Source organism: Callithrix jacchus, chromosome 1, assembly GCF_049354715.1.
Source record: "Callithrix jacchus isolate 240 chromosome 1, calJac240_pri, whole genome shotgun sequence".
Lineage (NCBI taxonomy): Eukaryota > Metazoa > Chordata > Mammalia > Primates > Cebidae > Callithrix > Callithrix jacchus.
This window is the reverse complement of record NC_133502.1, coordinates 114,824,036-114,851,419: the sequence shown is the minus strand read 5'-3', so window position 1 is coordinate 114,851,419 and position 27,384 is coordinate 114,824,036. Positions and strand designations below refer to the sequence as shown.

The window sequence follows — 27,384 nt, the reverse complement described above, 5'->3', positions numbered from 1 at the left end:
AGGGAGATGAAAAGTTTCCCTGGAAGAGCTAACTAGAAAGCCCTTTAATTACATTATTTTTCAGACTCTAAGGTATGGATAATTATTAACATTTTCCTGAATACTGTTCAGTGAGTGAGTATTTTATATATAGACTAACACAGGCTAAGAAAGGAAAACAGTTTAATAATCTTTAGTACATTTAGAGGCTGAAATCTATACTGCTGAGAATTTTAGAATGTTTGGAGGCTATTCAAGACTACTAACAGACTTGACTCTTCACACATGTGAGTCTTACTGTTATGCTGAATTCTCTGCCTTTTGACAGAAAGTGTGCATATCTTTAATATTTTGATAGCTGTTGGGTATGTTTTACTCTCAACTTCTACATACATACATAAGGGCATTGAAAATACCCAACATCAAAAATGACTACTAAACATTCTGTAAATATAATACAGTATCGTTACTTTAAAAAAAAAATTTACCTGGGTATAAACCTGTTTTATCATCATTCTTGAAATCTTGATTTTGTTTATTTGAAATTATGTTTGTATAATTAATGAACTTGTGTTTCCATATATCGATGAAATTATAAATCTTAAAAGGTATCAGTATCCTATGATGAAAGAAAAAGTATTTTGATTTCCATAACATTTCAGGAAATTTGAGTCCTCTAGAGTTATGTAATCAAACCTGAATTTAGTCTTGAAATAATGATTCTACTTAAATATTTTTAAATTACATACTTTATGTGAGATACTTATTTTAGAATGTTGAATAATTTTGGTTGAACTACACCATCAAAGAAAGGCATAAAATCAGAAAAATAATATTTATAAAAAGCAAATTATAAACATAATAACACATAATGATAAATAGAAAAGATATAATCATAAATAGAAAAACAATTTGTCTGTACTGAGTTAAATGTTGTTATTAATCTGAGTATATAATTTAACTGAACTCCCTTCTTTACTGTACATATTAACTATTTGAATCGTACAAGTTGCCTTGTAATATTGGTCATACTATATTATAGAGAAACAGACAAAACGTTAAGTAGCCATTAAGTTGTGAGCATGAATGAACAGTAAAGCCTGTGTCCATTGAAGCCAGTGAAAGACCAGTCAACTTAAAGACTCAGCTTAGGTCCAGACAGGAAAGAATAGGGAAGAATGATCAATATAAAATAAGGCTTACAGAACCAGAAAGACTATTGAACCAAGATAACTTGTAAACTACAGCAGGAGAGAGGGCAATGGAAAAGTAAAAAATAAGAACCTGCCTTTCCAATAGTAACGGAACATCTATATTGATTTCCTTTTTCATTTGAATCAATGTTGGTGACTATCACTGTTTCTGCTACAACTAATCATTTTTTGTTATGCTGGTTATATTAGTGTTGAGCTTCACAGTTAGGATCATCTTGCTGAAGTATGGCTTCAGAATTTTCCTTTTAAATCATGTTTATTACTTGTGATAAATGCCTGTAATCTGGTGTTTTTCAGTATTGATTTTGTGGGTATGTGTTGTTTTTCTTTTAAAGTCTATTGACCCTGGCCAGCAGTTCACATGGGAGCATTCAAACTTGGAAGTAAACAAACCAAAGAATAGATATGCGAATGTGATTGCATATGATCATTCCCGGGTTCTCCTATCAGCTATAGAAGGTAAGGAATTGCAGACATTACTGATACCTTTATTTTTATGGATTTGAGTATGTGCACTGAGAATATTGTTTTAGTGAAGTTATTAACCATCTATGAAAGGAATTAGAATGGCCATGCCTGGTGGCTCACACCTGCAATTCCTGCACTTTGGGAGGCTGAAGCCAGTGGATCTCCTGAGGTCAGGAGTTCGAGACTAACCTGGCCAACATAGTGAAACCCTGTCTCTACTAAAAACACAATAATTAGCCAGACATGGTGGTAAGTTCCTGTAATCCCAGCTATTCAGGAGGCTGAGGCAGGAGAATTGCTTGAACCCGGGTAGTGGAGGTTGCAGTGAACTGAGATCACATCACTGTACTCCAGACCCAGCCTGGTGACTGAGCAAGATTCCATCTCAAAAAAAAAAAAAAAAAAAAAAAAAAAAAAAAAGTAATTAAAATTCAAAGATAGTTTTTTCCTACTTTTTCTTTCTCACACAAATATATTATACATAGCCACACAATAGCGCTAACACCATATGACAGAAATGGATCTCTCATTACTTTCTTGCCTTTACCCTAAAGATTTGATAATGTAGTTGATGTTTTATATGGGAAGCAAATTGAGGTTGCCCATTTTACTGATGGTTGTTGGTTGTTATGAATGGACAGGTGATTGTCAGAAGAGGCCCATAAACTAAATGATTGTTTGTTTGTAAATAAATCTGGATATCCACTGGGGACTGTGTAAAAGTTCAGAGTTGGTAATGTGTTAATTAATATAAATTAAGTAGATTGGAAATGTCTAATTAGTCTAATTTGTGGACTGTTTGGTAATCTGTCTCTTAGAATTGCAGTAAGGAGTATGTTCCAGAAGGAACAATTGTTCCTAAAAGATGAGGGTTACTCCTCATACCTATCCAGCTTCATTAAAAATTCACGAAGCAGGTAGTTTCCATTCACCTGTTTCCAATGATAAATCCCATTTGCATGGCATATGAAAACAACTAGAAGTTCACGTTCAACACACAGTATTTCATTAGTTTTTCTGGCTATAGTAGCACATCGGATTGGAAAGACTTTTGAAAATAGTTGAGGAGGCCACTTAAATCTTTCCCTGTGTTTCAGCAGCCAACATGGGTCACCCTTATCACGTACCATGTTCACCCTCATTGGTGCCCTGAAGAGTTTTATGGCCTCTTTATACTTGAAGCCTCACTGTTTACATTCTTGAAGATGTTTTATGAAACAAATTATACCAGCTTCAGACCCAATTCTGTTGAGGACTTTACAGTTGAAACATGTTTATCTGTAGTTATTCGAATACCTTTCTGTTTTTTCTGCTTCTGAAATCTCTGATGACCACTGCTTTATTTTATAAATCTGACCACGTCTCCTACCTGCTTCCTCAATGTCCAAAATTTATTTGAAAGTGAAACTGCTTAAAAGCTTTCTCAGTAAGCATCATAGGCTATTAATACATTCATTTCCAGTTTTTTGGGAAGAAAAACTATCTTTCAGCATTTGAACAGTCCTGTACCTGTGGCCCTCCCTACCTCAATGTGGCATTGTTTCGCATAGATATACTTAGTAAAATTCTCATAATAAATTTACTTTGGTTGGTGGAAAATACTACAATCCCGTTTTTAGGCACCCAAAGATACTAGGTGTTCAAGAGTTAGTCTTTTTCCACACTGAAAACAATGATTTAAATTTATTAAAATTTTACCAATACTAGATCAGGCATAATAATGTCAAGTGAGTAATTGCTTCTTTTCAAATTCTATTTAAAAACTGTAATTAATATTTGTGGATGATTACCTTACATTTATATGTTTTCCATTTTAAAGTGTGAAAATAATAGGATTTTTTTTTTTTGGTCTCAAGTCTCTTAAATCATCCCCATAATAAATAAAAAACTAAACTGAGTCACAAATAGCAGAGAGAAATCTTTTTTCCATTAGCCAAAGCAAGGCAAATTATAGAAATAAAATAAATAAATGTAAGTTGAGAATCTATTTGACATGATCTTGCCTGGAGAACTTGTCAGTCTGCCTGTGCTGTATTGTAGCATTGTTTCTACCAAGAATTAGGTCATTCAATAACTACCACTTCCCTGTACTTTTGCTCACTTTGTCATTATTTTTCTTAACCTGTTGTTTTCCACATCTTAACAGTAAAGTATGCTGAGGGATAAAAAAATATACCTCCTGGTATCTTGATTATGATGGTTAGAAACCATGCACATTTCATTCCTATGCTGGTTTTATAGTATAAAAGCAGAAGCACTTGAATCACACCAAAACCTGCCTTATTATAGCTCCATGTTCACAAATATACCCTAAATCTAGAGCTGACCTAAAAACCAAATGTCTTTCAGTGTTGTGTTATGCAAAAGGTTAGAAGTATTTAATTGAAGTTTATGAGCTATAGAGAGCTTTAATCTAAATTATAACCATGAACGGCATTTTATCTTAAACTAAGCCCTAACCAGCAGGTATTCATGAGGGCAGTCAATCATCCTGTATCTTAAACACAGAAGAGAAAATACTGGCAACTGGAACCACAGAACCACTAATTGAGACTGCTCCTCTAAACACAGCTTTGATAACATAGGGCCAGCTTTTAGCATATTGAAATATTAAGTGACTTCATGCACAATTTATAAAACTTAATGTGCTTGTTTTGAGTTCCAACCAGTGTTACTAACTTCAGTGGCATTGGTTGAGTTTTAATTTGGGAGTTTTTGTTCTATTCTCTCAGTGGTGCGGTGCTAGTTACTCCTTACATTATTTTGCAAAGTGATCTGACAGGTATTAGAACAATGACAACAGAAACCGAAGTGGCCACAGTGATTGATGTTGTTTTTATATTTGTTTAATAGAGCAAGTATGTACACTACTTCCACTGATAATAACAGGGAAAAATTAAAAGAATCAAGAATTGTGTGTGGACACTAATGTGCTTATTGAAATTTTTGAAAACAGTGACACTTGGTGACATCTTTCCAAATCACAGTCATTTTATTTAGGCTAGGAAAAATGCAGAATAAATTCAAAAGAGTCCTAATTACAAAATGGTTTCAATTGTTTAATTATAGGATAAGCAGTATCGAAACATAATTGAATTTTTGAACAATCCAATTACCATTGGCATCCCGTCTATGTTTAAGCAGTTCTTAGGAGAAAATAGTAATTCCTGAAGAAGAGGGCAATAGGATTTATTTTAATGAGTTCAGATAAATATATTCTACCAAAAACTAGCTGGTGTGATGTTATGTGCCTATCATCCCAGTTACTCAGGAGGCTGAGGTGGGAGGATTGCTTGAGCCTGGGAGGTGGAGGTTGCAGTAAGCTGAGATCACCCTACTGCACTCTAGCCTGGGCGACAGAGCCAGACCCCATCTGAAAGAAACAATAAATATTTTCAAATAAAGACTAAATGGAAGCTAATACTTTAAAGTGCATAAGCAGAATATGTAATATTATGCTTACACTTGTAGAATCCATAGTTGTTCAGAAAGTATATTTTTATTAAAATAAGAAAAGAAAATGGACAAACAAAAGATGAAGAACAAGGAAATCTGAGCTTGGGTCACTAACTAGCTAGGTCACCTTGACTCTGAGCATTAGTTTTCTCTGTGGTAATCTCTTTCATTTCTGGCTTCTAAGAGTTGTCTCTATCATTTGTTTTATTTCCTGTACACAGCAGTCTAATGAAGCAGCAGCATAACTATTTTACTAAATATATAGGTATTCCCATTTATAGATGAGAAAACTGAAGCTCAGACAAGATTAAGATTAGCCCTGAGTCACACAGTATATAAGTAATATAACTCTCTAGAATCCAGCTCTTTTGATTTCTGGTCTGGGGCTTCATTTGCCCACATCACTAATAATACTTTCCTACTGATGCAGGATGTGACAGTGTCTTAAGTTACTTACCACGGATTGAAAAGCCCAATCTTATCTTTTTGCCTAAAAATCTGTTTAATCTTTTGGCATTAGCCTGTGGATAACACAAATAGATTTTAGAACTTCATTTCCTATTTCCTATTTCACTTCCTATTTTATGGCATGACTAACCTGAGGCAGGGACACCATGTGGGGAATCATCAAATCCATCATTCAAATAGATCAGAGTCATAAGATTGCAGAACAAACGTCAAGTGGATGTATACAGGTGATCTGCTTACGTCAAATATTGCTTTATGTATCTTTAATTTCTTATTAGCCAAGGAATATCAATTAGTGGGAGGTTATTTATTATAATGCCTTGTAATTAGCAAAAATTAATTACTGCTGTCCTGGATAAAAAAGAAGTGGTTGTTCTAAAGTATAATTAATCTTCACTGCTGCCAGTACTATGTTTTCATTAGTAGGATTATAATTAACATTTTGTTTTAAAAGCCACATTGACATGGATTTGTAGAAAAGTGTTAGCCAAGTCCAAATACAAAGCAAAATTAAAATGCTACTTTTCAATTCTACAACAAAGACAAGACATTATAATAGATATGATTATCTGGTTATCTATCATGTGTCGAGCACCGCATTATGAAGGCCCAACCCCCAAAGCTAGTAATCATGATCTAAATTTACAGATGAGGAAACCGAAGCATTTTAAAAGTCAGCAAACTTATGTATGATCCATAGCTAATAAGTGACAAAGTTGAAATACTAATATATGTCACTCTTAAGTGACACACTTAAGCAGCTGTTCTTCCCATTATTCCCCCAGGCCCAGAGCGGCTTTTGAAGTCCTCATAGCCCTGCCTATGTACATCAAACCTAATTCAAAAGTGATGCCTTTTTGGCTGGGAAGATTGTCTAAGAATTTTGAAATACACATTTTGAAACACTTATGTTAGAAATCTTAGAACTAGAGGTCTTCAGACTCAAGTCAAAATAAATTTTTCCAAAGAATAAATGACACAAATGACTTTCAGGTGTGTTTCTTTGGTTGTTCAGTCTCATTTTTTAAGGTCTATGGGGAATAATACTGAATAACACACATAAAACTGAAAACTAAATTTCAGTTCAAACAACAATGTGACCTTGAGCATTTCACTTAATGCTATTAACAGTAACTCTTTGGGGACGCTGGATCCTTTTGATAATTTCATGAACATTTTAAACCCCACTTAAAAACAAAGAGCACTTACATACTTTATTTGTACACTAATTTCAGAAAGTTCATGGATACACAAATCTCTTTTCAAGCCCATTCTCCAGTTTAGGAAGAACTTATGACTTGGTGTCTTTAGTTGTTTTCTCATAAAACAAGGAACTGTAAGATGGTTTCTGCCATCTCCAAAATTCTGAACATTGAGTCTAAATCCTGACTGAGATCAAAAGATAATATGAATGGGCAAATAATATTAAATCTTAGACAGTATGAGATTAGCTTTTTCAAGGAAAAAAGAGTGGGCTTATTCTAAATAGGATTATTGGCTACCATATGACTCTCACCAAAACAGATTTAAATGGTTTTACCCATGAGAGGGTTAGAAGTGATGAAGAATAAACCTAGTATGTAATATGCATTCTTTAACACTAGGGCTTATGAATCTGATTTTTTTAGAAAAGCTTAGTAAAACAGGGATCCATGCCTTAGTCCATTTATGCTGCTATAACAAAATACCACAGACTGGGTAATTTATAAACAATAGAAATTTATTTCTCATAGTTCTGGAGTCTGGGAAGTCTAAGATCAAGGTGGCAGCAGACTCTCTGTCTGGTGAGGGCCCAGTCTCTCTGCTTCCAAGATGGTGCCTTGTCTTGCTACATTCCCCTGAGGGAAAGAATGCTGTGGCCCTGTATGGCCAAAAAGATAGAAAAAGGGCAAACTTTATCTTTCAAGCTCTTTTATAAGGATCCTAATCTTACCCATGAGGGCTCTGCCCTGACGACTTGAGCATTTCCTAAGTCTCCACCTCTCAATACTATCACATTGGTGATTAAGTTTAACATATGAATTTATGAGAACACATTCTGATCAGAGCAGTGTGTTAATTTTTTCTTATAGAAAGGGTCATATATTTAAAGTTTCAAATTTTAAATATACTTATTCACTTCATCTCTTTAATAAGTACCTTCTTAGAAGGGCCTCTATGTACTCAAGAACCTCTTTCCTATAAAGCATCCTAAGGTCGTCTTGCTTCTGCAGTGCGTGCTTGGACAAGTTGTTGTGCCTTGGTTTCCTTAGCTGTATAGTGGGATTATTAATAGTACCTACTTACAAGATTTACTAGGAGGATTAAATAAATGTTTGTAAAGCCCCTAGAAGAGCACCTGACACAAAGAAACTGCATAATAAATATTGGGAATTGTTAAGATTATCATTAGTGCTATGCATTTTATTATTACTATAGATAGGCACTTTTAACTGCAGATGGAATTTCTTTGGTATATAATCTATGGAAAAATTAATAATATCCAAATGAGAAAGCTGTGTCTATTTGAAGTATTCTGTGATGCAAAAAAAATGCTGATGCTTGATAAATGGAAACCGGACCCATAATAGCATTACAAATTTCAGCAGGGGGAAGAATCTATTATTTACATGGAAGTTCAAAATATATCATCTGCTGTTTGATTTGCAAAACAGGAACAATTCAAAAATATTCCAGCATAAATAATATAGATGACATTATAATAACTCGATTGTTTGTGAGATGGGCAATTTAGCACCTTTAAGATGAGAAAGCTGCTCACATGAAATCTGCCTATAAGATAAATCCAGTTAAAAATAAATAAATAAAGACAAGAAACTGCTGCTATTCCTTCTGTAATATTATCCATCATTTGCCACCACACTAGTGCTCTTGTTTCAGTTTTGTCTTGGCCTCTCTTCTGCAGAGTATTCTGTGGATAAGTCCATAGCGATTCGTTTAAAACAGCTGTCAGCACATGCTAACATATTCTCCAATTTCACATTGTACCCATGCTGTGAAATATCTTTTTCTTTTCTTTTTTGGGGCAAGGGGCATATCTGGTAAAGGATGTATTTTCGATAAGTAAAAACAAAATGAAAAAAATCCTAGGAAAATATGTAAATACAGTCTGTCCAACATCTTCTAATGGAATGTTATAGTGAATATAAATGTTCCTTATGATGTTCTAACATCAAAACTATTACAATTATTTCATCCAATAAAGAAGTCCTTTGATAGCTGCTGTGTGCTCTTCCCCATGCCACCTCAATAAATATGATCCCCCTTTTGCCCTCTGGATTTCTCTCCCCGTCTTTCCCAGTCACTAGTGAATAGTTTGTTGGCACCTGGTGTTTTATTTTGCTCTTGAAATTCTGTTTAAGGTACTAAGGGAAAGTTGTTAGAATGTATACCCTATCCCTTAAAAAACTCATTTAAAAAAAAATAAATCCCATCCAATTATTGGTTGAGTTCATTTCTCTCATACTGTTCAGAACAGCAGTCATTGATTTAGGCTGATAGCATGATTTTTTTTTAGCATTTTCAGTCTTTCTGTTTTCAAGTTAATTGTTTATAACTGTGATGAATTTCGTCGTTTTATTTCAGGGTACTTTTTCAAAAAATACATAAAAGCATTTTTTTTGAGATGCGGTGAATAGACAAATTTTTTATAGCTTAATTTGTTTTAAATAGAAAGCTAGATAGCACTTAATCTGGGAAACCTGCAGCAGTTTCACAGGATGCTTGCAGTCTTTCTAAAAGCTATCTAATTTGAGCTGTGTAAATGGCATCTTTCTCTTACATGTAGCCAAGCAAGTGCTGTTATATCTGTTATTCCCTAGTTCCTACCTTAGACTATACCTGCTGATGTTTCTTACCCCAAAAAGAGAAAAAGCATTTTTAAGGGATGGCTAGCTGTGCTGTTTCTTACTTTACTCTTGTTCTCAGAAAGCTAATCAAAGAGTAAAATCACAAAGCTCTGGGAGTGAGTTTATATTTATCTCTGTTGTCTTTAGCTCACTGGAGTTTTGTTTGTTTTTTCATTTTTATTGTACATCTATGCAGCTTACTCTAATGAATCTATGCTTCATTACTCTGAGGCTGTAGAGAAACCTACATCATCTATGGCTCTGTTGTTAGAATATAGATACAGGTAGTAGATTGCTGGGAAATTGTAAAATAATTGTTTTTATCCTGTCCGATAACTTTTTAAAATGTAGAAGCCTGAAAGGGGCCTTCCAGATTTGGAATTACTTTTTATCAGTATTTAAGAATAAGCAGACTTTTTCCATTTGTGTTTATTACATCAATCATAATAATAACTAAAATCCATATGACATTTTGGAAATTTCCGATGTATTAATTGATTTAATTCTCACAGAGGTGTTGGTTCCAAGACTTTTTAATCATGATATTCATATTAGTGATGAGAAGACTGAGCCTCTGAGTGTTTCCTACACCCAGAGCTTCTGTAGCCATGTCTCATGCTTGAGTGTGACTACTTCATTGCTTGGTGAACCTCTATAATTATTGCCCCCTTATTAGTATAAGCTAATTGGACCACAACTCGATGATGTGGCTGAAAAGGTACACTTCAGTGGCCTAACATCGCTTTATTTTAAGGCAAGTTGCTATCTAACCATAAAGCATGCCTCTCCATCACAGGTGATGATAATTCCCCAACTCATGTTGCTGATCTTGCAGTGTATTCAAAGCCAGCTCAATCACCCGTCTACTTTCCTGTGTCCATTCCCAAAACCTAGCCTCCTCAGCAGTGTGGCGGTATGGAAAATCAAGTTGAGGAAGACATACATGAATAAGGAGTTGCAGGTTGGGTTGATATACTCTGAATATCATCTGTTTCTCCATTAGCTCACTGTGGGGTTGAGCTATGATGCCTACAGAACAAGGCATTCTTTTTTTAAAAAAATGTATGTGTTTTATAGAAACATGAAAAGACTGCAGCTATATCAGGGGATACCCTGGCAAATAGTAGACTGTGTCTTTGCAATAAATGTTTGCTTTATTTTCTGTGTTGCAAAAAGAATCCTTCATGTCACCAGGTCTGATGTAGCCATGGATGGCTGTCATTGTGCAAGTAAAGGGTGGGGGAAAAGGCCTGTGGCCTTTAGAATTAAATCAGTTTACTTGGTAAGTTTTATTAGATTTTGTTTTTCTATTTTCTGTTTTCTAGTTTTGATGGTGATGGCAAAGTAAACATTTTTGCCACATTGTTAGTTGTAAAAATTGCATTCTAGGTCTTAACCAGCAATACAATGTTGTAATGCTTTCTAGTTAGAGTAGAGGTGGGGACATTATTTACCAAATAAAAGGTAACTTTTGTGCTCTATTGGGTCTTGAGTACCTCTGTCTTAAAACACAAAACAAACTGGTTTACCAAAAAGCAATTTCTTTTGGACACAGTCCTTACTTCATTAGGGATCTGTAGAACTTAAAGTAAACAAAAGTACCTGGGATTTGAAGCCAAATTGTGAATTGGAGCAGAGGAAGTTGCTCAGCTGAACATGCATCTCCATCTCTGTAGCACAGCAGCATCCTTTGGAGCCACGGTGGGATTCCCTCCAAGGCTGCCTTGTAGTTATCTCACCCCTGAAAGTCCAAGGCGAGCTTCTTTCCATGGACAGACCAACTAGAACCACTACTTCCTCTTGTTTTTTGTTTATTTTTTGCTCCATCAGTTTCCAGTCAAGCTATGAAGCAGCAGCCTCACTGAAAAATCTCATCTCAGCACATCAAAGGTAGAAGCAATAGGAGTCTGCTTGAAAGAGCATCAGAGTGCATTCCTACCTAATCTGAGAGACACAAAGCCTCTATTTATCTTAAAATAACTTCACAGAGATTTCCAAGTCCAAGAAGGTTAAGAATAGCACAGAGAGACACCTTATTTTAGAACTCAAAAGGGCTTGAGGGAATCAATTTGTCCAGCACGCCTTGTTTAGCAAATAAGCAATTACAGGTCTGGACAAGTTGAGTAACTGGCCAAAGGTCACAGAGTAAACTACCAGCAGCCCTAGACAGCCCTAGACTGAGTCCAAGTTTCCTGGTCAGTTTCTCTAAATTCTTACCAAGTGCTCGGTATTGTTCCAAGACTTTAAAATGCACACACAACTTTACCTACAGTGTAATGTGATGCAAAATTGTGAACCTTCCCCTTAGGATTACTTGACTTCACAAATAATTCATGTACCATTTTGCACCCTGCTTTTTCACTTAATATCAGGGCTTAAGGCTTTATTACAAACCCCTTATCATTAACAACACCTCTTCAACAAGAGATACTTTTTCAAATCAAATTATCTTCTGACTTTAAAAATCAAATGCACAGCAAGTTGGGTGTTTTTTTTCTTCTTGGTGGTTTTAAAAAATCCACGTGGCCCAATTATTCAAAGTCTATGTCCAGACTCATTTTTCCAATGAAACTGTAACTAGCAATCAACAGCAAATAAAATGAGAACCTAAAACTTGCCTATTTCTGTTCAAATAGCTGTTTGCTTTGGCTTGTTGTGCATGAAGAACAACAGAAGCACAGCTCTACCAATCATTCACCTATCGCAGTCTCTGCTGGTTTTACAGGCTTGTGTTTATAGCTCCAGGTTTAGTTAGCCCAAAACACAGAAACCCAGTATAAAGCAGGTAAGTAATATTTTTAAATGCACAAGAAAGAACAGTTCATTAGCTTAGCTAAGGAAATACACTTTAATGGGGCATGTTGATGGAATATGATGTTAGAGGGTCTAGCCTTAGGTTTCTCATGTATAAGGTTAGAAGGATAAACAATTATTTATGGCGTCAGAACTATTGACATGACTTATTAATTAGAGAATGCACATGAAACAGTGCTGAGAAATCATGAAAACCCACTCCGTGTTATAAATGCAGAGGAGCTGCGGACTCCTAGGGAAAAACCAGTCTTAGATGTAAACTGTTCTAAGACCAACTGAATCCAAGATAGAGTTTCTGCAGCAGGGCCAGTCTCTTTTAAGATTTTGCCTATGAAGAGCAACAAGCAAACATCTTTGTCATTTTCCTGTTGTTTTAATAAGTTCTTCCCCAACCGAAAAAAAAAAACAAACAGATAACCCAAAAAACAAATCAAGCACTGTTATTCTAGTATTGGAGGAAGAGCTCCTGGACCAAGAATGAAAAGCAATCACCTAATTTATAGCAATTCTATACTCTTTCAGTACTACATTTCTAGTTACATTTCCATCCTTCATAATCTCAACGGAATTCAATTAATTCCCACACACTTCTCTTGGATTAGAAGTGCACTGTGATTAATGTTGCATTAGCAGGAGCAAATCATTTTTTGGAAAAGGCAGGGAATTGAAAATTAAATAAACAAATATGCACTACTTAGAGAAAGTCACCCTCAAAAAGTGAAAGAATATTGTAGATCCAGCCTTCCAGCAGAAGCATCCTAATCAAGAACTACTGAAGAAGCATTTCATGGCACCAAAACATTTGGAAAGCAGCATATTGTTTATTTTCACAGTGTTGGTTGAAAAGTCTTTCTAAATATGTCACATTAAAAACCAGTTTCATCTACTTGAAATGGACTTCTGATTAACTTCAGCTTCCAATCTGGGGTTAATATTTTTAGGACAAGCCACCATCCTTTCTAAAAATTTTTCTCCTTCATCTTTCTGCTCAGTATGTTATATTGGGCTTTATGAATACAGGACTCATTAGATCTTAGAGCTTCTGGAGAACATAACCATCTCTCACATCTCCACATTGCAGAGGACCTGTGAGAGAGAACTTACCTGAAATGTCTTTCACCAGAGTGGATAAAGAGATTTGCCAGAAAAAGGCTTTCTTTCCATGTACTACCTTCTAACAAATAGGTATCAAAATATAAAAGGAGCCTCAGCATTGTTTTCAGGATATAAAGCATTGGCTTAATAATTTGCTTTACCAGGTATTCGATTTTATTTTCAATTACCTATTTTTCAAAATATTAATTCTTTCTTTTTCTTTGAGACACAGTCTTGCTCTGTTGTCCAGGATGAAGTATGGTGGTACAATCATGGCTCACTGCAGCCTTGATCTCCTGGACTCAAATGATTTTTCCACCTCAGACTCCCAGGTAGCTGGGACTACAGGCGTGCACCACCATATCCAGCCAATTTTTTAGTTTTTGTAGAGACAGGGTCTTTTTTGCCATGTTGCCCAGGCTTGTCATGTCCTGTTCTCAAGAAATCTTCCTGCCTCAGCCTCCCCAAAGTGTTGATATGATAGGCATGAGCCACCATGCCAGCCTAATTTTTTATTTCTTATTTTTTGAGGAGACAGGGTCTCACCATGTTGCTCAGGCTGGCTCAAACTCCTGGGCTCAAGTGAACCTCCTGCCTCAACCTCTCAAAGTGTTGGGATTACAGGCATGAACTACCACACTTGGCCCAATTCCTAAATTCTTAAAGCATTTAGTGATATTATGAAACCCTGGTGCCTCGTAGTCATCAGGCAACATTTTTGTATTCTTATCCTGGGAAGTACAACCATTATTCAGTAGCAGCCTATCCCCTCCTTGTAAAACAAAAAGAATTTTTTATTCAAACTTGAGCAGTATGTAAAAAAAAACCCAGTTTATTACATAATAACTGATTAGTATTTACACAAAGAGGGTGGGTGGGTCTGATTCCCTGTCTTTGGGAATGATTCTCATGTGCATCTTCTCTGTCCTCAGATGCATCATTCAGACACATTTGTTTTCCTTGATAAGGGGGGAAGTGGCAAAGGGCCTAGTTGATGCATTTTCTGAGTCATTTAGCCCAGATTTCTCCATTTTGATTTTTCTTGGAAAAAAGTTTTCTGTATACTGGCAGCTGAGTGAGGCCCTTAGCCAGAATCCTTTTTATCAGTTCTTTAATGCTAAATTAAAATTTAGAAGGTGGGTTTTTCCTGTTAGATGGATTCATTCTTGGCTCAGAACTAAATCCTATGGATATGTAAGATGTGTGTTCTTCCCCATGTTTGTAACCTGAGAATTTTATTTAAACTGTCATTTGAATCTACAATAATCTGGTGTTGGGGAGGAATAGGATCTTTATCAACAAAGGGCTGCCAAAACCCCAACTGCTTCTTGAGTAGCTGTAATAGATGAATAATGTTACAACCAACCGTGCATTTCAAGTTGTGCTCAAAAGGCTTTTCAGCTAATGCTGGTGGTATCCCATATCCATGTGTTCATCTCAGAGTGCAGTAGTTTCCATCTGACTTTCATTACCTTTCTTGAGAGAATCAGCTTTACAACTGGAATCAGAAAAGCAGTCAAAGTCACTGCAAGTGGCAATCAGTGCAATCTGACAATTTTAGCTTGGGAACATAGGTTTCATTATAAAGAAAAAAAACAGTTACCCCATAACTCAAGACTCATATTTCCAACGATAGACGGATTGTGCAGAAGTTCTAGTGCTACCTCCACTATCATACGGATATTCCCATAACGTGCTTGTTCCCCGCTAGAGATAGCCAACTCATTACCTTCCAAGCAAATTTACTCATTTTTTGATTCTGGCCATTTGAAAATGCTTTATTGTCTTAGAAATGAAATCCATGTCTCTGTAGTTATATCCTTCAGAATTTAAAACTTGGAACTCAACAGAGTAAATCTAAACCTCTCTTCTTATTCTCACAGGCAGCTCTCATCCCCAATTCCTATCATTTCCTTTGCTAGGCTATAATATACATTCTTTCCCATATGGAGTAGCTTTGATTCCATTATTCACTGTGGCTACTCTTCTTGGAAGAAGCTCAGATTTGCCTCTGTCTGTCTTAAAGGCATGTGCTGATGGAAAACTAGGCTGTAAATCACAGTATCTACATTAAATTATATCTCTGCTACTTGTTAAATGTTGGCACTGGGGCAGATTATTTACTCTTTTTTGTCACTGGGGTAGCAAAGGTGAATAAAAGAGACATGGTCAAAATAGGCAATAAGCAAATTAACAAACAAGGTGATAATTACAACCTGTAATCAATAGTATAAAGGGTCTTCAAGGGAGTTCTGCTATATCAGGGTACTCCAGGGCAGGCCTTCTGGGATGGAGGCTAGGTGTTTTATGATGGGAACGAGACAGTATATTCTGGGATATGGATTGAGCTAAGGAAGGAAATAAATGTTTTCTAATAGCTAAAGCAGGCCAGCGTCTAGAGTTTCAAAGGCAAGGAGGTGAGTGGAGTGAGATGAGTCTGGGAAGTTGCAGAGCTTTGTAAGCAGTGTTCAGAGTTTGGATTTTATTTGGAGTATGAGGGGAAGCCATTGTTGGGTTTGAAGACACTACAGTGTCTGAAATAAATTTCTTAAAATTGCTCTCCTGTTAGATGGAGAACGAGCTGGAGAGGACAAAAGAAAAAGTTGGACTTCCAGTTAGGAGGCATTTATCCTAATCCAAGATGTTCGTGTACTGCTTAAAACAAATCACGAGTTTTAAATGAGAAGCAGTATTTTACAGAGATAAAAATGCAGATAACTAGTCTATGATTAAACCTGACTCTACCAACTTGAGCATTTTGCTCACTTTTTTAAACTTCTTTGCACCTCAGTTTTCTTCTTTCTAAAAGGATAATCATGACAGGACTTACTGCATAAAGTTATTGTGAAAATTAAATGAGTTTACATATGAGTTTCCTGTTAACTAAATCTACAAAGAATGGTTCACTATTATGGTGTGTTCCACCCTGGCATTTTCAGACTCGGGCCTTCTTTTATCTAGTTTTTGTCTGGGAATGGGGAAGCACATGGGTGAGGAATGTTACCAGATTGTTTATTGTTCTTTGCAAACTATTTTTTTTTTGCCGGTGCAGCAGAGAAAACCGACAACCAGTGAGAGAAAAGGCTTTCTGTGAACCATCTGTTCTATGTTTTGTTCTTTGTCATATTAAAAAGACCTGAAACTTGTTTGCATACATTTTTTTTAACATGATGGTTCTAATAGGATGTTTTTAATCTCGCTTAAAATTCTACCTTCAATATATTGTGACTCCTCTAGTGTTAGATGGAACAATAAGCTAGCACTGCCATTAGGTCATGTCCCAGGCTATTTACACTTGTGATGTGCTCACCTGGTTGAATAATGCTCCTTGTTTTCCAGGAATCCCAGGAAGTGACTACGTGAATGCCAACTACATAGATGGCTATAGGAAACAAAATGCCTATATTGCAACACAGGGATCTCTCCCCGAAACATTTGGGGACTTTTGGAGAATGATATGGGAGCAACGGAGTGCCACAGTTGTCATGATGACGAAACTAGAAGAAAGATCAAGGGTAAGCATAAGTATCCACCTCTTTCCATTTAAAAATTTTCCCTCAGATTCTGTATGTTGCATATTTTATTCTGTTCAGAATCTAACCTTTCCCTAAGGCTTAACTTTGTAACAGATACTAATTGTGAATGGGCATCAACAACTCTAATTAAACCATTCTTTATAAGTCTTCTGGGTCTTTTCAAAAAAGAAATTCTCCCCTGTTATGATGTATGTGGTTGCTAAAGGAAAAGAAAGGATTATTCACAAGAATAGAAAACTTGCTTAGAGAAAATAAATATTAGCATGAACCTCTTTCAAAAACACCATTGAACAGGAACCCACGGGTTTTGAGGAGAATCTTACCAATATGTACTTCCATTATTGTCAGCTTTTTCTTTCTTGTAATCTGCAGTGTAAGACTTAAATTCTGTGCAAGAGTCTCTTAAATTATTTGCATTAGTATAAATTAAATCAAGGCAGCTGGAAAAATGATGTGGCTGAATACACGGCTGAAAAAACACATAAATGCATAGCGGGCACTTTGCTAATTTAAACTTCTCCAAAACGAGTAGATTTTAATAATGGAGTCATTGCTTGGTAATGTCTAAGAAAAGAGTTTTATTCATCATATGGGTCCAATATTATGGTGCATGGCACATTAGTTATATGCTGTTGATCTGAAAGACTAGAAAATAATGGGTAAGCGGTGTACCATATTCCTGAGTACATGTGTACATATTGTAGCCATCCAAAGAAAATCAACCTTTTAACTTTGAGAATTTAATGAAGGGGTCTCTGAAACTTCATTGAAGATAGCAGACACTTCCATTGAAGTGTTGAGGACATTCAAGGCAGAATTTGAAACCGCAAGTGAAAGGTCTCTTTTACTATGGTTATAATAGTTTCAGAAAGGATATTTAAAAGAAAGAAAGCCTGAGTCCCTATGTACTACGTGAGAGTTGAGGTCCTATAAATGTTCTTCTAAGCCCAATACATGGCAGTTTCTCTGCACCTAGGTGTGTATATGAGGGACAATTTAAAAGCTGCCCAAGAGATTTATAAGGGAAAGCTCAGACATAAAAAAAATATTAAAAAGCCACAACTGTAACCTCAAAGGTGGGCAATCAAAAGCAGTGATATATGGTTGGTTTAGCAAGCCCAAAAAGCAATTAGGTCATTTCAAAACATCTGAATTATATAGAGATGTGGAAATATTGTCTCAAAAGGGAATTAAGATAAAAATGACAGACTCTGAAAACAACTGTCATACTTTACATGCAAACCCCATTCAAAAGATGTAAATAGATCTGGTATCAATTTATACTTAAGGTAACTCCTATATAACAAGCACTTTCTTTGAAAACAACTCTCCTTTCAAGCAATCCTTGGATATAATGTTTAATAACTATAACAATATCTAACATTACAAGAAACACTACTGTGACCTCCAGTTTACCCATGAGTACACTGAGGCCCAGAAAAGTACAGAAAGTTTACCTAAGGTAATTCAGCTACCAAAGTCAGGGATAGGAATTGAAGACAGACAGTCTGGCTCCAGAACACACATGCTGCACCATCAGGCCATACTGCCTGTTGACACTTCTGTGAAGCTGAGACAGCTGAACTATTGTATTATGGCACGCATGTAAATCCAACCTACCAGGTCTGTTCTGCCTGGAGATAACTGCTGGTAACAAGCAGTCATTTGCAAAAGCTGTTTGCAGTAAAACACACATTTTATCTTGACACTGCAGGCCTTCATTAAACTGTGCACAGAAACTTGTTTTGAAATAACCAAATGAAATTCTGCCCCTTTTCTCCCTAATTGCTTCTAATAATAAAGTTAGTTCTAACTGGCCCTACTGCCACTGCAACATCTGATGGTAATGAGCAGTTCTTGGCGGAAGGTACTGTGACTTAAATACCTACAGTTTATCTTTCTGTTGCAGGCTACCTTCCCTCCCAACCCCCCTCAGCCAGAGGAACTTATTTGGAAGTTGCTAAATGAACCTCTGTTTGCTCCCTTCATTAATTACTCTTTGCTCTTGCAGGTTAGCTTTCTCCTTTGTTAAATGGCCTAAGGAGGCCAATTAAAATGCTGTCTCGTGATTTTTATTCTGTAGTGGTTCAGCGTGTACCCAGACTTATGATGACCTGCATAAGCCAGTAGGTGGTTGGGGAATCTCAGCCACCATCAATCTGACATTACACAGGAGACCCAGGCCCCAAGGCCCAAAAGCCCTTTGTTCTCCAGTCTAGAACACTTGGGACTAAATGACCAAATGTCCTGGTGAGATTTAACACAGCGCTGGAGCCTCATTTTATCTCATCTGCTCTTCCATCTTCCTCCCTCCCATTATTCCCATGTCACTCTTTCCCTGTACAGTTGCTGTTTTACTTAAAGTAGCCAGAAGAAAGGGGAAGCCATTCCTGTATTCCCAAACAAGAGCTTGAAGTGGCTTTCACTTTAAAAACAATGTTATAAATAAGGAGTGAGTTGTTAATGAAATCTATAGCTCCAGACTTTAGGAACATGGTGACCTCGGGACTCAGTGAATTCTCAATTCCCAGCAGCCAGCTTCAAAGCAGACATTTGAACTAGCCCGGCCCTATAAGGGGAAGTGCCGCTATGAGGCTATAAGAGGCTTCCTCATAAAGGAAGGCGGTCCAGGTAGTTTAAACAAATTACCTCTCTAAGAGCTGAAGCTTGAAATGTTATTATTTATATTAAGGCTCAGGTTCTTAAAATAATCTTTATTCCCCTGGTACATGAAGAAAACGTGTACGTGTTGTAAACGCTTCTGTGAATTAGAAGTATGCTAGATGCCACTGACCATAGATTTGCAACAGGGAAGAGGGATGAAAAAGAGAAGACAGCTTGATATTATACAAGACTGCATGTGGTTACCACCATGAGAGAGGACAGCTGCGGGACAGTTCCAAGTACGGCACTTTGCAGTCAGATGTCTGAGTTCAAATGCCAACTCTAGTCCCTGCTAGCTGTGTGACAATGAGAAAGTTTACTTGACTCCTCAGATTCTCATTTTTTCTTTTATTAGATGGCATGGAAGGGTGATTATGGGTATTGACTGAGATAAAGGAGGTGGCAAGGTGGCTCATTGAGTCTTAAGCGGTATTGTTCAATAAAGCAGTTGGGGGGTTTACAGTGACAACTTCAGTTTCCCCAAAGGATGGCCTCCAAGTAACTCAGTCTTTGTTCCCACATGAAAAGAGTTTGTTTCTTTGTGGTTGACGATTAATACCAACCCCTCCAAGTCACCGAACATAGTTAATTCTGCCCGCATTTCCCAGTGTGGCACATCCATGCGTTTTGGTCAAGAGGAGAGTAGAGCTCAGACCATGAGATTCTTTTCCACTTGGTTTTCCCCAGGACAGGATCTCCAGAAGGGAGATCAGTGAGGGAACAGACCAAAATAGAACATTCTGGCTGCCACACTGACTGTAATACAACATGAAAATCATAAGGGACATAGACAAGGGTTACATGTAGTGATAACCGTCACTGAAGATATGTTTCCTTATGCTTCAGTTTTAATTCGCTCTCCACTGTTTTGGTTATTTTATGGGACTAGGGAATTCTCCTGCCTTCGAGCCCATCTCTCTTTTCAAGCTTTCTGTTTTGCCTCAGCCTGGTTCATGCAATTTTGTTTTTCTTTTAGAGACAGTCTTACTCTGTTGTGCAGGCTGGAATGCAGTGGTATGATCATACTCCACTGTAATCTAAAATTTCTAGGCTCAAGCCATCGTGCCTAAACATGTGGGACTACAGACACTCACCACCACCCACAGCTAATTTTTAATTTTTTTGTAGCGGCTACGCTGTCACTTTGTTGCCCAGGCTGTTCTCAAACTCCTGGCCTGAAGCAGTCCTCCCACCTTGGCCCCCAAAGTGTTTAGATTGCAGGCTTGAGCCAGCACATGCCTGGTTGGTTCACTCTTAAGTTGTCACTCAGATCTGAGTTTTATCAACAGCACTTGTATTAATACATTTGGTGAGTTAGAACAGCTCACTGAGACAAAAAGCTGCTGGGTTCCTTAGCAGGTGTTAGAAGTTTCCCTTTCATCTTTTTTGAGAACTGATCATTCTTAGTATTTGCATGGCTAAAGAAACCCTTTTAAGTGTGAAGTATGACTTAAGACTTAAGTTGATTGCTTGAAAACATGAGTTCTTTGATTTTCAAATGCCATTACTACCCTTCACATGTAGCCTTTAAACAATCCCAAACTTAACTGAGAAGACTCTTGGCCTGGTGTACATTCAGCTATCAACCCTGAAGGAAAAGTCTAAGTTGAGTATTTCATACGAATTTCATTAGGGCATATAAAGAAATGTTTTAAAAATGATAGAAACTGGAGATTTTGAAGGTAAAGCGTGATTGCTGCCTGAAACACACTGATCAGTTTAAAGCTGTTGTAGACTGTACTGTCTAATATGAAATACTATCAGTGGGGTTTATTCCACAGTTTCCATCTTTATTGCCAAATCCTCTCAAGTTCTGCGTAGTTCATTGATTCTGAAGCAAATCATTCTAGTGCCCTAGAATGTGGTTTCTAATTGTTTCCATGTTTCATAACATGCCAATAAGCACACACTCGAATTGGTCTGAGCAACCACATAGAAGGAGGAAAAAGTTTGGAAAAAATGAAGCACTTGGAGGGAAAGTAAAATGTATACAGCTGGGAATTCCACTCCAAGGATATTATTTGTGGATGACTGGGGCACATGATTGGCAGCCTTGCCTGCAGAATTGGAATCTCCAAGGTGGGAGTTGTCTGCTTTTTTAAGTGTACATTAAATTATAATTTAGTGTGTGTTATAAAGTGCACTTTTTTTCCTTTATCTATCAGCTGTTGACTCTCTCCTTCTCTGTCTCCCATCTTGAAGTACAGAACACAGAGGGAATGTATCAGCCTCATGCTTAGAAAGTTCTTGAGTAATCCTGGTTAGTGTTAGAAGTTGAAAGGCTTAGTCAGGGTTAGAGTATATCTGACTTTCACTTCACCTCACCAGCCTGCCTTCATTCCTTGCCCATTGTAGAGACTCATTGCTAATCTTGTCTTGCAGGCTTTATGGTGGGGGTTGATTCATTTAAAGAGCTGTTTGTAACTTTCTTAGTGTTATAGGTGTTGGAGATGGGAAGTGAAATTTTGACACTCGTCAAATGGGTCATGATTTCTATTGTAACCCAATGTGGGCTGTGTCAATTCAGAGTGAAAATATAGGGCTAGAAATGAAGAATTCTATTCTTGGTTTCCAAGCTATCTTAAGTTTCATTTTCTGTTTCCAGAGAGGGAATCATACAAAACAGATGATGCCATGCATTAGTAAAGCAGATCAAATGTTTTGTGCATCATGACGTTAGTTGTACCTTAGGCCAAATAGTGGGAAAATTCCTGCCCTACTAAAATGTTGTGGTTTGTGCTAATGAGTGAAGATTAGATGCTGTCAAGGACAAAGGGACTGGGCTGGTGTTAACTTCACTTTGTTAACAATGTAGGGAACTTGACATTTGCCTGGTGAGACACTTCTGACCTAATAACCACTCATTCCTCCTCCTATGTCTTCCCCAGTCCTTGAATGTCACCTTATTAAATTTCCCCTAGCACACAGTGAAGGTGAGATGTAGACACATACACATTTTGTTTTGTGGCTAAGAGGGCAATTCTGAGCATGAAGCAGTGGAAAAAGAGATTGTGGTGAAACATTTTCTTCTTTTCCTATAAAACCAAGCTTGAGATTCTTTTCAAATTGTGAGATCCTTTCAGGTTAAAATTTGACAGAATCCCATTGAAGATTATAAATGGCAGTGTTATTGTTTTCATTGCTGTTATCGGTTTTGGAAAGCCCAGACTTGGCCAGTGGCAGACTAATTCCTGGCCCTTCTGGTTTGTCAAGGTTCGGTAAGTTTAATGGAGAGCAAATGCTTTCCAAATGCCAGGTCTGTGTCCTTTTCCAAATGGAACTGGAAGCGCCAAAGGCCTTGAACATTTAATTTCTCTAACCGCAGCCTAAAGCGCTGCCTATCTAGGGCAACAGAAACTGCTTTTCTTCCTTAAGCAACTTGAGGACCAGCAGCACAAACATTGCCTTTGGAGTCGGCATGATGTATGGGATTGTTTTTGAAAGTGGTGGATACTTAATGTAAATAGGACACTGGTAACAAAAAGAATGATGCTCATGTTGGCAATCTGAAGGATGTCTGGGTCCTTATCTAGCAAGTTCCACACTCTTGGTTTTCTCTTTTCAGTAGACACAGTGTCAGATAAAAGAGAAGTAACCCACCAATTTCTTGCTGTTAGCTTTCTGGATTATCTGCCTTCTTTCCCCACACCACTTTCTCTACTTAGAAAGGCAGCTGACAGATTCTGGCTCAAAGCAGTCCTCTTAAAGCCAGTTAGAGTTCTCATGGCCTGAGTAAAGAGCGGGAATGGGAGGAGGAGATGCAATTTTTCTCCTGATGACTTTGTACAAAGCCTTTCTCATTCTCTGTATTCATGTCCGTGTTTCTCCAGTGCTGGATTCAGTCTCATTTCTAAGGTTTTCAGACGTAGGCATTAATCTCTATGTTTACTGTTGTTTAGGGTCCAACGTTTGTTTTTTCTCTGTCCTTTATCAACAGAATGTCTAGAAAGGATGATATTCCACCACTAAATACCCAATATGTACTGGTTGTTAAAATATTGAAATGCATCAATACTGGCTGCTACATATAAATTATCTTTTTACTGCAACACTGAGTCATCTAATTATACTGTTTAGAAGAGCTGACACTGGAGTCAAAGGCAACTGCTGGGAAGACCAAGGCAGAAGCAGAAGTGGCTATAGGCCTATGTGGGGCATTCAGGTGCTTGTGTTTAGGGCTAAAGTAGGACCCAACCCATGTGGGAAGAGCTGATATCAAAGTGCTACTTGGCAGTGAGAAAGAGGTACCTCTCCCAGTTCTGCTCTGGTTAGGACAAAGTGCCAGAAACTTGAGACTTAATGACTTTCAATTTAGCGGGGGGAAGTCATTCGAAAAGTTGAGGGCAGCTCCCTATGTCAACCTCTGGCAGACACACCAAACAAAGAGAATAACTTTTATAAATTACTGAACAGTTTGCAAAGTGTTTGAATGGTTCAGTGAACTGGTAGGCAATTTTATGATATATAATTTGGTTTATTTTGAGAATATTTTTTTAGCTTTATGGCTGTATATATGAAAAGCTGTACTGGTGGTCAAGTGCTTTAATGTTATTCTCATTTCAAATATTATAGTGCCTCTTTGTCCGCTACTAAGTAGTGGTTAGTAAAGATAGCTGAAAAGTGGGAAATACACAAAACAGACCGACCACCAGTTGGGAGGAGATATAGCCAAATGATGATTGAGTGCAGAGAACTACACTGTCATTAAAAGAGAATCACTGAGATGATCTCTGTCCTTATTGGGGAAAATCAAGTATTCAGTCTGGTCTTAAAAATTTCCAGAAGAGTTATTATAACCTGTAGAAATAAATAGTTCAGCATTTAATATTTCTGTCCACTTAAATTTCTGATAATTATCTAAAACTTTGTCTTGTTATAGTCTCATTTGTTAAATGGGTATTTACAATAGGGTACCAGCATTTCCTACACCCCCAAAAATAACTTTGACTTGTGTTATCTAATGTTAGCCTGCTTATCCATTCCTTACAGAATGCTCATGCTTAAACAACCACTGTGCCCAAACTTACTAGCTATGAATTTACAGTCACTTTTAGCAATAAGTTATAGTGTCCCACATATCAGTTACTGCCTATTCTAAGTCCTTCTTTGGCTAAATAATCTGGTCCAAAGCAGACTTTTCAAAGTACCATGTGGCAGATACATTTTGGATTAGCAATGCCAGAACCCTTTTAGGTTTCAGTTTGTTACAGTTGAAATTCTGAGGCCTTGCCATGTTGCCATGCTCAGTAAGTCTTTATTAAATTGAGATGAGGAGGTTTTGTTTTCAGAAAGCTTTAGACAATTTAAAAATAAGCCAATCTAGACGACAGTTAATTGATTATAAAGTTGGCTACCATTCATTGAGTGCCTACAATATGCCGAGCACTCCCAAGATAAGCCATATCAAAGTAAACAGAGCCTAGAATGGGAGACAGCCTTTCTCCCAAAGCATGTTCAGCAGACCTGCTGGATCAGCTTCTACGAGATACTTGCACTGACAAGATTTTTAGAAATACTTTTAAATATGTTTTATTATTCCATCAACTTGATTTTTGATAGTTTGTCATGAGAAAGGTAAAATAAATTAATTCCATAGCATAAATTTAGCAATGATCAACGTGTTCTTTTCAGAATTATAGAAAGCTTCACTTAAGGGTAATTGCTTTGTGAAAATAAAAAGAAATGTCCCCCCAAATTCAGCCAAAAATCTGAACTGTCTCATTCAGTTTTAGCTTCAAATAAAGTTACTGGGTGATATTTCTAAACCACAGCCTAAGTGACAAGTTCTGCTGTTCTTCTTTTCCACCTCAGAGTTGAACACATTCTCCTCTCAGAAGAGATGGGGGTGCAGGTAGATGAAGGGAATTGTTTGGAATCTCAGAACCACCTATTTGAAGAACCAGGAGGTTTAAAAACACCTCCAGTTAGTCAATAAGGCTGATGGGTTGAGGCCAGAATGTCATCAACTGATAGTCAGTAATAGCTAGTGTTTGTTGAATGCCTGTTTGTGCTAGTTTGGGGTAAGTGTTTTAGGTGCACCATTTCAATCTCCATAATAGCTCCGTAATGCTGGAGATACTATTCCCATTTTACAGATGAGGCAGCGAGGCTTTGGTCCTGGAAACAGAGAAGCGGTTTTCCAGGCATCCAGGGAGACTCTGCCCGACCTTTCATGAATCAGTCCTCAAGGCCGCTTCCGTCTATTCTCAATCAAATAGAAAAAGGCAAAAAGCGGTATTTGTATTCAGTAGCTCCTGCCTTCTAGTTCTTATGTACTCAAAGGGAGCTGCCTTCATTTCTCATCTCACAGTCGGCTTTATGTGTGAAGCCTAACAAGCAGTAACTCTAGAAATACCTTATGAGATATTCTTAGGAAAACCGAGTGGGGGAAGGGCTGTTGTCAAAGGAAAACATTGTAAGAGAGAAAAATGGACACAGTTCATTTACACTTGCTAATTAGATAAGGGTGAAGGAATTTCGGAAAGAAAAACTAGAAATTAGGAAAGTGAAAATATTTCTATTGTTCTCCTTTTTTTTTCTCACTACACTTCATACTTGCCCCCAATGCTGAAATCAGAAATCATATTTAGCATGTGGCAAAAGATGAGACTGAAAATAATATTTGTCAGTAACTCTAAGCCCTTAAATTCAGCCCTTCAAAATCAGATGAAGGTGTGCAGGCTGCTAAAAGAATGAGGTCAAGAAAGAAAGTGCTGAGGTGCTTGCCAGCAAAGGGAAAAATGTATTGCTGTCGCAATTCAGATAACCTCAGGGAAAGCTTCTAATCCCAATGCTGAGGCCATGTCTGTGCATTTTCACATGTTAGGGTATTTATTTTTCATAAGATCCTTTTGAGAAATATTTCCTGAGAGAAAATGGTAATATTTAAATAAATCCACTTTAAAAAATTGCTCCTGATTTTTGCAGTTGGGTTTGAAACATTTATTTTTCTCTTGGTAAATAATAAGATTAAAGTGCATTATTCAAATTGGGTACAAAAGCAACTTTTTTCTTCTTTTAGCTAGAAATTTTCACAGCTTTTACTGCTTATAGTAATGCTTTGTGATTTTTTTTTTCTAAACAGGTCAGAGTCTAAGCCAATCAGAGCTGCAGTTTCAAACTTATTAAGAGAAATGGAAAAATTAGGATAATTTTAGTTTTTCCTGCTTCTTAGGTATGGAGCAGATTTGTAGATGGAGAGTCATTAAATAATGGAGTGATTTTTCCAAAAGTTATGTAAAGGTTGGCTTCTCATTCTTTCCTTCATAGCTTCTTCTTACCTCACTGAAAGGTCTAAGTGTAACCAAGTCCCAGTTCTGAAATATAATTATGTTGAATTTGGTTCAGTGCATTGAACTGGCTGCACTGTTGCATTAATGTGCTGTTAATGTGCAACGTTCTGTTGCATTCAAGTGCTGTTTAGTGCACATCATAGTGATATTTGTCCTCAGGGATTTGATTCGTTTATTTTCAATTGAAAGGTTTGCTATCCAGCTGAAACTATTAAATGATGAGTTTGAAGTTCTCTCTTGAATCTTTAACTCAATATATTGTTGACATCTTCTCATATGACAATATGAGGTCTCCAAAGTTACTTTTTTGTCCTCTGCTGGGAGACGTCAACTTGACATCTATTTCATGGTTTAAAACAAAGCCTTTAACATAATTTTTGTGGTTTTTTTCTTTCTCATCTAAATCATGACTACTTATGTAATATTGGTTCTGTTCAGATGGTAGCTTCTGCTACATATGTCTGCTGTGACCTGGGTTTAGCTGATGGTGAAAGAACATATAGCGATGCCCATGCCTGGTCACTCTACGTCAGTATTCTCCTTCAAGAAT

The 27,384-nt window shown here is 37.0% G+C and overlaps 1 protein-coding gene across 50 annotated transcripts in view; it reads left to right on the top strand.

The window, feature by feature from the left end:
- PTPRD (protein tyrosine phosphatase receptor type D) overlaps positions 1 to 27,384 on the top strand; it is a 2,336,513-nt gene that overhangs the window by 2,249,626 nt on the left and 59,503 nt on the right. For all 50 annotated transcript variants that reach the window (XM_078368970.1, XM_035293431.3, XM_078368938.1 and 47 more), the window contains 2 exons: positions 1,529 to 1,652; positions 16,682 to 16,857. In XM_078368970.1, the coding sequence (XP_078225096.1) occupies positions 1,529 to 1,652; positions 16,682 to 16,857 (300 nt within the window). The remainder of the gene's footprint in view (positions 1 to 1,528; positions 1,653 to 16,681; positions 16,858 to 27,384) is intronic.